The following is a 14,447-nucleotide window of genomic DNA, read 5'->3' as shown; positions in this document are numbered from 1 at the left end:
AGACTAGAAACAAACTAGATTTAATGACCTAATTTAACTCTAAAATGAGACAGGAGGCTTTTGGGCTAGATCAGGTTTTTTTTACTTCCTTTAGTAGGTTTAGAAAAGACAACTTCAATCACAAATATGTGCAGTCATTTGTGCATATATTTAAACTGAAACGTTCATGCTGTAATAGCTTATAGTACATTTTATGATTACGTTTACTCCATTTTTGTTCTTTTTTTTTTAGTACTTTATTTGCACACTTGGTCCTTGGGTATGACAGCCCAATAATATACTTAGCTTATATCTGATCACAATACTGTATTCTCTGGCACTATAAAAAAAACTTTGGCATTGTACATTTTCCCTGTCAACATCACATGTCACATTTAGGAGAAGTATTCTTGGTCTATAGAGCACCGAAGTCTGACGTCAATATCGGTAGAGGGCGCAAACCCACAGGTTCATGTACTTTTTAGTTGCATTGTAATCCCCATAGGGGGGATTTTAGATCGCCTCATATAAGAACTGTGTTTGAAAAAATAAACATGTCATCCAGGACGTTTCACTCATATGGATATGAAGAATCAACTGACTGAGAGAAAACACTATTGTTACTGTTACTGAATTAGTGACATTTTCGCTAGAAAACAGGCTGTATCAAATATGAGTGACTGACTGTCGCCAAACGATACAGAGACACCTCCCTGACAATATAACAATTCGAAACTGGCCTCTGTAAAAGCTGAATTTGTATCTGGATTGTACTATGTTTTTGTATGGACGTGGTGTTGGGTGCCTGCACATATGCACACATGGCATCAACGCATGGTGTTGTGTGCAGGCGCCCTACACTCTGTCTTTGTACTATGGATTGTACTATGTTTTTGTATGGACGTGGTGTTGGGTGCCTGCACATATGCACACATGGCATCAACGCATGGTGTTGTGTGCAGGCGCCCTACACTCTGTCTTTCGTTTTCTTTTCTTTTATCCCCCTGTTCCCCTCACTGTATATATACTTTTTTTCCCTTTTCGCTTCCTATATGATGAATTCCTGTTCTGTTCTTTAACTACATAGAAGTGTCTATTTGTTTGTCTCTAAATGTTTTGATGAATTGAACAATGTGGACCCTGTTGTAAACAAGTGTAAGGCTTAATTGGGTCGTCCACTCACAGTTAACAGTCTTTGTATTGAGTTTGTGCTTGAAATGTACTGTAATTCTGCAAACTGTTAATAAAGATTTCAATCAATCAATCAATAACGATACAGAGACACGTCCCTGACAATATAACGATCCAGAGACACCTCCCTGACAATAACGCAGAGAAGGCTTGTTTATTTTTCAACCACAATGCTTATAAGAAACTATGTTAAAATGATGACGTCAGGACTTCGGCACTCTATATGTCAACATTGTTAGCACTTTGTGGTAACTAGACATGTCCAGTATATATAAGTGACTGTAACGGTGAGGTCATGATGAAGTGGCCCATGGCTGCCCCCCGGTGGTCACTCAGAGACAGGTGCTGTAGAGGGTCACTTTCTTGCTGATGTCGTCCAGGAGCTGGCGGACCGTTGTCTCCAGGACCACCAGCTCCTCGGCCTTCTCCTCCAGGGTGAGCTGGTTGGCCTCGTAAGACTTCTCCAGCTCTGAGACGAACGCAGGACGGACAACAAGGCATGGTTAGGAGGACTGCTTCGTTGTTCCAGGTACAACTCTGTGTGTTTGTTTGTGTGTGTGTGTGTGTGTGTGTCACAGTGCATGTGTGCATGAATATGCATGTGTTAATATTAACCACATTAACCCATTTAGACCTGGGAACGATTCTACAAATGTCTTCTCACAGTTTTCTGAAAAACCCTATGTTTCTATGTCGGTCGTTCTCAAACATCTTCATGTCAAGGACCCCCAGTTCGAACCCTGTGGGCTCCCCCAGAGTTGGTGTCGAAGTGTCCTTGAGCAAGACACTGAACCCCTAATTGCTCCTGATGTGCTGGTTGGTTCCTTGAATGGTTTCTGCTGCCATCAGTGTATGAATGTGTGTGTGAATAGGCGAATGTAATGCACAATGTAAAGCACCTTGGATAAAGGCAATTTACCATTTAGGGAAAATCATGACATGGCAGCTGAGCTAACCATTTAAGTGTGTAACATTTTATATTTCCAGATTTGGAGATAGAAAATGGAAGGAAAACTAATTACACAACACAAATTAGGTGAGTGTGTGTGTGTGTGTGTGTGTCTGTGTGAATGTAATACCTTTGAGTTTCTGCAGCTTCTCGCTGCTCTGATGCAGCAGGACTTTGGCCTCCTGCTGGAGGTACTCTGCTTTCTGTCTGGCCTCCTGAACCACCTCCCCTTTGTCCTCCACGAGGTCCTGGACCACGATGTACTTATCCTTCACCTCCAGGTCAAACTCCTACACACACACGCACACACACACACACACACACACACGCACACACGCCATCATTATTGACCTGATGAAAACTAATGTCACTTTTGTTTGCACACAACTCAGGTTCAGGTTCATATAGATACAGAGTATAAATACAATGAAAATTATTTTGCTCAGAGCACTCTCAGTCTTACATACACACAGGACATAAACAACATCTATAGTGCAAGAAAAAGACAAAAAAAACAGAAAAAGTGTAAGTGTAAGTGAAGTGACAAAACAGTGCAATACAGTTCAAGGTCAGCTGTTCAGCAGCCTGACTGCCTGGGGGTAGAAACTGTTACTGAGACGGGTGGTGTGAGATTTGATGCTCTGGTAGCGTTTTTTGGAACGCAACTGGCAACTCAGATTATTCACTTCAGTCCAGGTTACTTGGGGTAAAAAGAGTAAAGGCTCATACACATATATAGTCTGGATTTTTGGTGGTGAGGTGACCACCGAACTACAACATGATGTCACTGAGCCGCGGTGAAGAGCAAACCACCGCTCCCAGCCCCTTCTCTCTGTTTTTACTCGCCACCGCTCGACGTTATTTCAGCTCCGGTGGTCACCTCACCAACTTTTTTTAAATGAAATTGTGTTCAATTTAACTCTGAGAATTTCAACACCAAATAGATGGTGTTGAAATTTAAAGGAGAATTCCATACTTTCTTACCTTTTTATTTGTAGTTGTTACGTCTCCACCAAAGAGGTCCATGTGTTATTTTGTGTGCAAAAGCGCATTATTGGCTACTTCCCTTGACCCTTACCACAAGCCCTCAATGGGGGTTGGGTTTTCGAAATAAGTAGTAAAGTCAAGTGTGCTGATGGGCGACGTAACAACTACAAATACAAGTAAGAAAGCCTTCTAGTCTGAAATGATCCTTTAACCCATTTTCGGCGGGTACCCCTTTAGGTGTTAGCATTATGTTATGCTTTAGCTACTGAAAAATAGCAGATCTACAAGCTCATAGCTACGAGCTTGTAGGTCTGCTATTTTTGAAAAATAAAATCGAAGAACGACTGACATAGAAACATAGCTTTTTCAGAAAATCAATGACCAGACCTGATTTCCCCAGACATTCTCCAGAGTTCATGCTGCGTGGCTATAATACCTGCTGGGCCGTGTCGGCATCCTTCGTGGCCAGCTCTGTGGTCTGTCCGGCCCCGTCAGCCAGCCGCCCGCTCTCCAGGTGGTTCTGTCTGAGCAGGCCCGCCTCTCTCTCCAGCTGGACCAGACGACCGGTGGCGTTGCTCAGCTTCAGCTCCGTCAAGGCCGTCTCCGACTCCACCTGGTGGTAAAGAGTCCAGTACAGACAATGAGAAACACATTCAAGAGTTGGACCTTCGGAAAATCTACTCTGCAGAGACACTGTAGAGGCTGTGAACGTGGGCGCATAGGAACGAGTTGCTACTTAATAATAATAATAATAATAATAATACTTTATTTGTATAGCACCTTTCATGACATGAAATGCAGCTCAAAGTGCTTTACAGAGCAACGGAGAAAGAAAGAAAGAAAAGCAAGGCATACTCACAGAGATCAGCTGGTCCAGGGTGCTCCTGGTGTTGTTCTGGACCTGGTCGATGGCGTCCTTGGCACTGCTCTGGGCACGCTCCGTCTCGTTCAACGCCACCTCCACCTTCCCTGTGGACCCCTCCATGTACGATGCCTCCTCACTGAGAGACGTAGGTAGGGGAGCGAGACCGTTAGACCAGACCGCACTGCACAGTGGCCTCGACGTAGGGGAGCAAGACCGTTAGACCAAACCGGACCGGACAGTGGCCTCGACGTAGGGGAGCGAGACCGTTAGACCAGACCGGACCGGACAGTGGCCTTGTGGTTAGAGTGGCCGCCCTGAAACTGGGAGGTCGGGGGTTCGATCCCCGGCCGGGTCATACCAAAGACTGTAACAATGGGACCCAATTAGGGATGCACCGAAATTGAAATTCTTGGCCGAAACCGAATACCGAATACAGGAAACAGTTGGCCGAAAACCGAATACCGAATATGATTAATATTATACATCTTCTTTCCTACCATTGCTGTCATGGCCGTACCTTAAAGCTACCTGATTTATGGCAAAATAAATGGTTATGGCAAAACTTAACTTAAATAATAATCACTATTATGGGTCCATAAAACATTTATTCAGCTCTTTTGAATGCATTAATTGCATACACTATTCGGTGATATATTTTCTGCCTATTTGGGCCGAAACCGAATAGGCCGAAAATGCATTTTTAGCCATTTTCTGCCGAATATTTTCTGCGGCCGAATATTCGGTGCATCACTAGACCCAATGCCTCCCTGCTTGGCACTCAGCATCAAAGGGTTGGATTGGGCGGGGGTCAAAATCAACGAATGATTCCCGAGCGCGGAGCACGGCTGCGGCTCACCGCTCCCAGAGATGGGTCAAATACGGAGAACTACATTTCACTGCGGTGACGTGTGTGACTAATCGTAGGACTTTGACTGACTCATAACATGTCCCAACTCATCCAAATCTTGCTTGTATTAAACGACGTTAAACTCACCAACATTCCAGCTGTATAGGCAAAGCTTGAATTATCCTCTTTCAATGTGCAAAGTATGTGTTTCATAAATATCCACCGTTATGACGGTCATGTTACTTTCTGTCAAGACATTCTGTGTAGGTGATTATTTTTTTTCTAAGTGTTGGAGTTTGGAAGCACTCGTCGTAAGTCACTGAACGGCCCTGCGTATACCACCTGTTTTGAATTTACACATAATTGCAGGAGGCAGCAGCACGACCCGCTAATAAAAATGAGTGCTTCCAAACTCCAACACTCCAAAAAGAATCACCTGCACAGAATGTCTTGAGAGAAAGTAGCTCATAACAACAATGTCTACGGTGGACTTTTTATGAAACAAACGCCTTGCAGATTGAAAGAGGATAATTCAAGCTCTCAAGAGATGGGTGAAATGCGGAGAACACATTTCACTGCGGTATTCGTGTGTGCACTTTGTGCCATTTGTGATCTACAAGCCCACAATGTCTCGATGTAGATCGGCGCTAGTTAAACTATTTGAAAAGGTTTTTTTTAAATAGTAAAAAGGGGCAAATTAGTTTAGGGATAAGGGTGGCGCAAGATGGAGCCGTGTGTGTGTGTCTCTGTCTCTCTGTGTGTGTGTGTGTGTGTGTGTGTGTGTGTGTGTGTGTGTCTCTGTGTGTGTGTGTGTGTGTGTGTCTCTGTGTGTGTGTCTCTCTCTGTCACCTGGCGTATCTGGCCTGTTGCAGCAGCCTCTCCGCCGTGTCGATGTCGCTGGCGCTCTGACGGAGGATGGCCTCCACGCTGGTCAGAGCGCCCACCTTCTCCTTGATCTCATTGGTCAGGTTGTGCAGCCCGCCGGGCGAGGTGGGCATGTCCAGCGCCAGCACCTCGTCGGCCACCGCCTCGATCACGGCCACGTCCGCCCTGTCGTCTGCTCGCCACAGGGAGGCGCCATCGTCAAAACAATACGGTACATACAGTACTACCCTATTCATCTAGCTTATTCTCGGGTCGGGAACCCCTTTTTGGTGTTTTAAGCATATTATGTTATGCTTTAGCTATTGAAAAATAGCAGATCTACAAGCTCATAGCGCGGCACTCGGTGCAGCGCTATGAGCTTGTAGTTCTGCTATTTTTGAAAAATCGTGAAAATGTGTGTTCCTGGAACAACATATTTTCAGATGGGGGTCGGTGGCATAATTACATATCAATTTTTGTGGTCCTTGACATTAAATATTGAGCACCACTGATAGGTATTTCAGAAGACATTTTTTTTATTTTGACGTCCGGCCTAAATGGGCTAGTCCAGGGGGGGTGCCCAGACTTTTTTGACTTGAGAGCTATACTTTCAAAATGACCAGCTCAACACCAAAAAAATGAAGGAATAATTGAAACACAAATCTCCTATGGGGGGGGGGTCCCTGGCATGGCATATACTCTTTTCAAACCAGGGTTTGTGGCCTAATACTGTGCTGGATTTGGGGGACCTGAACGAAATCAGTGTGCCACGACGTGCGTACCCTTGAGGAGTTCCCGTATCTCCCTGATGAGGCTGCGGAGCTGCTCGTTGCTCTGCTCCACTCGCTCTTTGCTCTGGTTGGACTTCAGAAGAACCTCCTGGGCGTTGCCCTTGGCTTCGTCAGCACGCACCTTGGCTTCCCAAACCTGTTCATATATAATGATATATAATTAATAACCCTTGGCTTCGTCAGCGCGCACCTTCGCTTCCCAAACCTGTTCATATATAATGATATATAATTAATAACCCTTGGCTTCGTCAGCACGCACCTTCGCCTCCCAAACCTGTTCATATATAATGATATATAATTAATAACCCTTGGCTTCGTCAGCGCGCACCTTGGCCTCCCAAACCTGTTCATATATAATGATATATAATTAATAACCCTTGGCTTCGTCAGCGCGCACCTTCGCTTCCCAAACCTGTTCATATATAATGATATATAATTAATAACCCTTGGCTTCGTCAGCACGCACCTTCGCTTCCCAAACCTGTTCATATATAATGATATATAATTAATAACCCTTGGCTTCGTCAGCGCGCACCTTCGCCTCCCAAACCTGTTCATATATAATGATATATAATTAATAGCCCTTGGCTTCGTCAGCACGCACCTTCGCTTCCCAAACCTGTTCATATATAATGATATATAATTAATAACCCTTGGCTTCGTCAGCACGCACCTTCGCTTCCCAAACCTGTTCATATATAATGATATATAATTAATAACCCTTGGCTTCGTCAGCGCGCACCTTGGCTTCCCAAACCTGTTCATATATAATAATAATAATATAGTTTAATTAACTTCTGTCCAAGGGATGTATTACATTTATTATGTACCTAAATCCTTTCACCAAATTAGAGCACAAATGCTCTTGTGTGTCATGTTGTGACCATGATTCATACCGCTTGTCTGTAATTAGATTTACAAAACTTTTCGTTTTCTATTGGCCATTTGCCAGAGGCTGCCCCGGCCTGGCACAGATCTGCGCTCCAAAGAGCACGTATGTAACCTACACGTTTAGTTCCACTTCTGAATGAAAATGAACGCCGCTGTACCCTGGGGCAAGACCTACGCTGAAAAGACTAGCAGCAGAAGTTGCGGGATTTTACAGGAAGTATTGCCCAAGGAAATGACGTTGATGCTTTACAAATCAGTTTACATTCTCCACGAATGAAACGAGTGTTGTGATTGGTCGTGAAAATATCGTATCCGGGGGAAATAACATTTGACGGCTGTTCCGGAGGATACAACCGCCGATTATGCTTCTCTGCCTTATGTTGTGACCAGGCTTTACTTTATGGTTCTCTGCCTTACGTTGTGACCAGGCTTTACTTTATGCTTCTCTGCCTTACGTTGTGACCAGGCTTTTCTTTATGCTTCTCTGCCTTACGTTGTGACCAGGCTTTACTTTATGCTTCTCTGCCTTACGTTGTGACCAGGCTTTACTTTATGGTTCTCTGCCTTACGTTGTGACCAGGCTTTTCTTTATGCTTCTCTGCCTTACGTTGTGACCAGGCTTTTCTTTATGCTTCTCTGCCTTACGTTGTGACCAGGCTTTACTTTATGGTTCTCTGCCTTACGTTGTGACCAGGCTTTACTTTATGGTTCTCTGCCTTACGTTGTGACCAGGCTTTACTTTATGGTTCTCTGCCTTACGTTGTGACCAGGCTTTACTTTATGGTTCTCTGCCTTACGTTGTGACCAGGCTTTACTTTATGGTTCTCTGCCTTACGTTGTGACCAGGCTTTACTTTATGGTTCTCTGCCTTACGTTGTGACCAGGCTTTACTTTATGGTTCTCTGCCTTACGTTGTGACCAGGCTTTACTTTATGGTTCTCTGCCTTACGTTGTGACCAGGCTTTACTTTATGGTTCTCTGCCTTACGTTGTGACCAGGCTTTACTTTATGGTTCTCTGCCTTACGTTGTGACCAGGCTTTACTTTATGGTTCTCTGCCTTACGTTGTGACCAGGCTTTACTTTATGGTTCTCTGCCTTACGTTGTGACCAGGCTTTACTTTATGGTTCTCTGCCTTACGTTGTGACCAGGCTTTACTTTATGGTTCTCTGCCTTACGTTGTGACCAGGCTTTACTTTATGGTTCTCTGCCTTACGTTGTGACCAGGCTTTACTTTATGGTTCTCTGCCTTACGTTGTGACCAGGCTTTACTTTATGCTTCTCTGCCTTACGTTGTGACCAGGCTTTACTTTATGCTCCTCTGCCTTACGTTGTGACCAGGCTTTACTTTATGCTTCTCTGCCTTACGTTGTGACCAGGCTTTACTTTATGGTTCTCTGCCTTACGTTGTGACCAGGCTTTACTTTATGGTTCTCTGCCTTACGTTGTGACCAGGCTTTACTTTATGCTCCTCTGCCTTACGTTGTGACCAGGCTTTACTTTATGCTTCTCTGCCTTACGTTGTGACCAGGCTTTACTTTATGCTCCTCTGCCTTACGTTGTGACCAGGCTTTACTTTATGGTTCTCTGCCTTACGTTGTGACCAGGCTTTTCTTTATGGTTCTCTGCCTTACGTTGTGACCAGGCTTTTCTTTATGGTTCTCTGCCTAACGTTGTGACCAGGCTTTTCTTTATGGTTCTCTGCCTTACGTTGTGACCAGGCTTTTCTTTATGGTTCTCTGCCTTACGTTGTGACCAGGCTTTTCTTTATGGTCCTCTGCCTTACGTTGTGACCAGGCTTTTCTTTATGGTTCTCTGCCTAACGTTGTGACCAGGCTTTACTTTATGGTTCTCTGCCTAACGTTGTGACCAGGCTTTACTTTATGGTTCTCTGCCTAACGTTGTGACCAGGCTTTACTTTATGGTTCTCTGCCTTACGTTGTGACCAGGCTTTACTTTATGGTTCTCTGCCTTACGTTGTGACCAGGCTTTACTTTATGGTTCTCTGCCTTACGTTGTGACCAGGCTTTACTTTATGGTTCTCTGCCTTACGTTGTGACCAGGCTTTACTTTATGGTTCTCTGCCTTACGTTGTGACCAGGCTTTACTTTATGGTTCTCTGCCTTACGTTGTGACCAGGCTTTTCTTTATGGTTCTCTGCCTTACGTTGTGACCAGGCTTTTCTTTATGGTTCTCTGCCTAACGTTGTGACCAGGCTTTTCTTTATGGTTCTCTGCCTTACGTTGTGACCAGGCTTTTCTTTATGGTTCTCTGCCTTACGTTGTGACCAGGCTTTTCTTTATGGTCCTCTGCCTTACGTTGTGACCAGGCTTTTCTTTATGGTTCTCTGCCTAACGTTGTGACCAGGCTTTACTTTATGGTTCTCTGCCTAACGTTGTGACCAGGCTTTACTTTATGGTTCTCTGCCTAACGTTGTGACCAGGCTTTACTTTATGGTTCTCTGCCTTACGTTGTGACCAGGCTTTACTTTATGGTTCTCTGCCTTACGTTGTGACCAGGCTTTACTTTATGGTTCTCTGCCTTACGTTGTGACCAGGCTTTACTTTATGGTTCTCTGCCTTACGTTGTGACCAGGCTTTACTTTATGGTTCTCTGCCTTACGTTGTGACCAGGCTTTACTTTATGGTTCTCTGTCTTACGTTGTGACCAGGCTTTACTTTATGGTTCTCTGCCTTACGTTGTGACCAGGCTTTACTTTATGGTTCTCTGCCTAACGTTGTGACCAGGCTTTACTTTATGGTTCTCTGCCTTACGTTGTGACCAGGCTTTACTTTATGGTTCTCTGCCTTACGTTGTGACCAGGCTTTACTTTATGGTTCTCTGCCTTACGTTGTGACCAGGCTTTACTTTATGGTTCTCTGCCTTACGTTGTGACCAGGCTTTACTTTATGGTTCTCTGCCTTACGTTGTGACCAGGCTTTACTTTATGGTTCTCTGCCTTACGTTGTGACCAGGCTTTACTTTATGGTTCTCTGCCTAACGTTGTGACCAGGCTTTACTTTATGGTTCTCTGCCTTACGTTGTGACCAGGCTTTACTTTATGGTTCTCTGCCTTACGTTGTGACCAGGCTTTACTTTATGGTTCTCTGCCTTACGTTGTGACCAGGCTTTACTTTATGGTTCTCTGCCTTACGTTGTGACCAGGCTTTACTTTATGGTTCTCTGCCTTACGTTGTGACCAGGCTTTACTTTATGGTCCTCTGCCTTACGTTGTGACCAGGCTTTACTTTATGCTCCTCTGCCTTACGTTGTGACCAGGCTTTACTTTATGGTTCTCTGCCTTACGTTGTGACCAGGCTTTACTTTATGGTTCTCTGCCTTACGTTGTGACCAGGCTTTACTTTATGGTTCTCTGCCTAACGTTGTGACCAGGCTTTACTTTATGGTTCTCTGCCTTACGTTGTGACCAGGCTTTACTTTATGGTTCTCTGCCTTACGTTGTGACCAGGCTTTACTTTATGGTTCTCTGCCTTACGTTGTGACCAGGCTTTACTTTATGGTTCTCTGCCTAACGTTGTGACCAGGCTTTACTTTATGGTTCTCTGCCTTACGTTGTGACCAGGCTTTACTTTATGGTTCTCTGCCTTACGTTGTGACCAGGCTTTACTTTATGGTTCTCTGCCTTACGTTGTGACCAGGCTTTACTTTATGGTTCTCTGCCTTACGTTGTGACCAGGCTTTACTTTATGGTTCTCTGCCTAACGTTGTGACCAGGCTTTACTTTATGGTTCTCTGCCTTACGTTGTGACCAGGCTTTTCTTTATGGTTCTCTGCCTTACGTTGTGACCAGGCTTTACTTTATGGTTCTCTGCCTAACGTTGTGACCAGGCTTTACTTTATGGTTCTCTGCCTTACGTTGTGACCAGGCTTTACTTTATGGTTCTCTGCCTTACGTTGTGACCAGGCTTTACTTTATGGTTCTCTGCCTTACGTTGTGATCAGGCTTTACTTTATGGTTCTCTGCCTTACGTTGTGACCAGGCTTTACTTTATGGTTCTCTGCCTTACGTTGTGACCAGGCTTTACTTTATGGTCCTCTGCCTTACGTTGTGACCAGGCTTTACTTTATGCTCCTCTGCCTTACGTTGTGACCAGGCTTTACTTTATGGTTCTCTGCCTTACGTTGTGACCAGGCTTTACTTTATGGTTCTCTGCCTTACGTTGTGACCAGGCTTTACTTTATGGTTCTCTGCCTAACGTTGTGACCAGGCTTTACTTTATGGTTCTCTGCCTTACGTTGTGACCAGGCTTTACTTTATGGTTCTCTGCCTTACGTTGTGACCAGGCTTTACTTTATGGTTCTCTGCCTTACGTTGTGACCAGGCTTTACTTTATGGTTCTCTGCCTAACGTTGTGACCAGGCTTTACTTTATGGTTCTCTGCCTTACGTTGTGACCAGGCTTTACTTTATGGTTCTCTGCCTTACGTTGTGACCAGGCTTTACTTTATGGTCCTCTGCCTTACGTTGTGACCAGGCTTTACTTTATGGTTCTCTGCCTTACGTTGTGACCAGGCTTTACTTTATGGTTCTCTGCCTTACGTTGTGACCAGGCTTTACTTTATGGTTCTCTGCCTTACGTTGTGACCAGGCTTTACTTTATGGTTCTCTGCCTTACGTTGTGACCAGGCTTTACTTTATGGTTCTCTGCCTTACGTTGTGACCAGGCTTTACTTTATGGTTCTCTGCCTTACGTTGTGACCAGGCTTTACTTTATGGTTCTCTGCCTTACGTTGTGACCAGGCTTTACTTTATGGTTCTCTGCCTTACGTTGTGACCAGGCTTTACTTTATGGTTCTCTGCCTTACGTTGTGACCAGGCTTTACTTTATGGTTCTCTGCCTTACGTTGTGACCAGGCTTTACTTTATGGTTCTCTGCCTTACGTTGTGACCAGGCTTTACTTTATGGTTCTCTGCCTTACGTTGTGACCAGGCTTTACTTTATGGTTCTCTGCCTTACGTTGTGACCAGGCTTTACTTTATGGTTCTCTGCCTTACGTTGTGACCAGGCTTTACTTTATGGTTCTCTGCCTTACGTTGTGACCAGGCTTTACTTTATGGTTCTCTGCCTTACGTTGTGACCAGGCTTTACTTTATGGTTCTCTGCCTTACGTTGTGACCAGGCTTTACTTTATGGTTCTCTGCCTTACGTTGTGACCAGGCTTTACTTTATGGTTCTCTGCCTTACGTTGTGACCAGGCTTTACTTTATGGTTCTCTGCCTTACGTTGTGACCAGGCTTTACTTTATGGTTCTCTGCCTTACGTTGTGACCAGGCTTTACTTTATGGTTCTCTGCCTTACGTTGTGACCAGGCTTTACTTTATGGTTCTCTGCCTTACGTTGTGACCAGGCTTTACTTTATGCTTCTCTGCCTTACGTTGTGACCAGGCTTTACTTTATGGTTCTCTGCCTTACGTTGTGACCAGGCTTTACTTTATGCTCCTCTGCCTTACGTTGTGACCAGGCTTTACTTTATGGTTCTCTGCCTTACGTTGTGACCAGGCTTTACTTTATGGTTCTCTGCCTTACGTTGTGACCAGGCTTTACTTTATGGTTCTCTGCCTTACGTTGTGACCAGGCTTTACTTTATGGTTCTCTGCCTTACGTTGTGACCAGGCTTTACTTTATGGTTCTCTGCCTTACGTTGTGACCAGGCTTTACTTTATGCTTCTCTGCCTTACGTTGTGACCAGGCTTTACTTTATGGTCCTCTGCCTTACGTTGTGACCAGGCTTTACTTTATGGTTCTCTGCCTTACGTTGTGACCAGGCTTTACTTTATGGTTCTCTGCCTTACGTTGTGACCAGGCTTTACTTTATGGTTCTCTGCCTTACGTTGTGACCAGGCTTTACTTTATGGTCCTCTGCCTTACGTTGTGACCAGGCTTTACTTTATGGTTCTCTGCCTTACGTTGTGACCAGGCTTTACTTTATGGTTCTCTGCCTTACGTTGTGACCAGGCTTTACTTTATGCTTCTCTGCCTTACGTTGTGACCAGGCGTTTCTTTATGGTTCTCTGCCTAACGTTGTGACCAGGCTTTACTTTATGGTTCTCTGCCTTACGTTGTGACCAGGCTTTACTTTATGGTTCTCTGCCTTACGTTGTGACCAGGCTTTACTTTATGGTTCTCTGCCTTACGTTGTGACCAGGCTTTACTTTATGGTCCTCTGCCTTACGTTGTGACCAGGCTTTACTTTATGGTTCTCTGCCTTACGTTGTGACCAGGCTTTACTTTATGGTTCTCTGCCTTACGTTGTGACCAGGCTTTACTTTATGGTTCTCTGTCTTACGTTGTGACCAGGCTTTACTTTATGGTTCTCTGCCTTACGTTGTGACCAGGCTTTACTTTATGGTTCTCTGCCTAACGTTGTGACCAGGCTTTACTTTATGGTCCTCTGCCTTACGTTGTGACCAGGCTTTACTTTATGCTTCTCTGCCTTACGTTGTGACCAGGCTTTACTTTATGGTTCTCTGCCTAACGTTGTGACCAGGCTTTACTTTATGGTCCTCTGCCTTACGTTGTGACCAGGCTTTACTTTATGCTTCTCTGCCTTACGTTGTGACCAGGCTTTACTTTATGGTCCTCTGCCTTACGTTGTGACCAGGCTTTACTTTATGGTTCTCTGCCTTACGTTGTGACCAGGCTTTACTTTATGGTCCTCTGCCTTACGTTGTGACCAGGCTTTACTTTATGCTCCTCTGCCTTAACGTTGTGACCAGGCTTTTCTTTATGGTCCTCTGCCTTAACGTTGTGACCAGGCTTTACTTTATGGTTCTCTGCCTTACGTTGTGACCAGGCTTTACTTTATGGTTCTCTGCCTTACGTTGTGACCAGGCTTTACTTTATGGTTCTCTGCCTAACGTTGTGACCAGGCTTTACTTTATGGTTCTCTGCCTTACGTTGTGACCAGGCTTTACTTTATGGTTCTCTGCCTTACGTTGTGACCAGGCTTTACTTTATGGTTCTCTGCCTAACGTTGTGACCAGGCTTTACTTTATGGTTCTCTGCCTTACGTTGTGACCAGGCTTTACTTTATGGTTCTCTGCCTTACGTTGTGACCAGGCT

At 44.7% G+C, this 14,447-nt stretch overlaps 1 protein-coding gene across 3 annotated transcripts in view; it reads right to left on the bottom strand.

Moving 5' to 3' along the window:
* Positions 1-67: 67 nt before the first annotated feature.
* Positions 68-14,447, bottom strand: part of LOC308310972 (laminin subunit beta-1-like) — a 68,479-nt gene continuing 54,099 nt past the window's right edge. The window contains exons 28-35 of one of the 3 annotated variants that reach the window (XR_013963577.1): positions 6,802-6,816; positions 6,465-6,594; positions 5,668-5,875; positions 3,966-4,107; positions 3,543-3,719; positions 2,250-2,409; positions 1,295-1,639; positions 68-688 (exon numbers count right to left, since the gene is read on the bottom strand). Coding sequence is in view for 2 of the 3 variants with exons in the window: in XM_080757463.1 (XP_080613589.1) it covers positions 1,503-1,639; positions 2,250-2,409; positions 3,543-3,719; positions 3,966-4,107; positions 5,668-5,875; positions 6,465-6,594; positions 6,802-6,816 (969 nt within the window). In the remaining variant the exon portion in view is untranslated. Of the gene's footprint in view, positions 1,640-2,249; positions 2,410-3,542; positions 3,720-3,965; positions 4,108-5,667; positions 5,876-6,464; positions 6,610-6,801; positions 6,817-14,447 lie in introns of all 3 variants that reach the window. The other 2 variants (XM_080757463.1, XM_080757464.1) reach the window with 2 other exon arrangements.

Source organism: Protomyctophum bolini (assembly GCF_963924005.1).
Source record: "Protomyctophum bolini genome assembly, chromosome: 23".
NCBI lineage: Eukaryota > Metazoa > Chordata > Actinopteri > Myctophiformes > Myctophidae > Protomyctophum > Protomyctophum bolini.
Note: the sequence above shows the minus strand (reverse complement) of the source record. Positions and strands in the feature narration are given on the sequence as shown.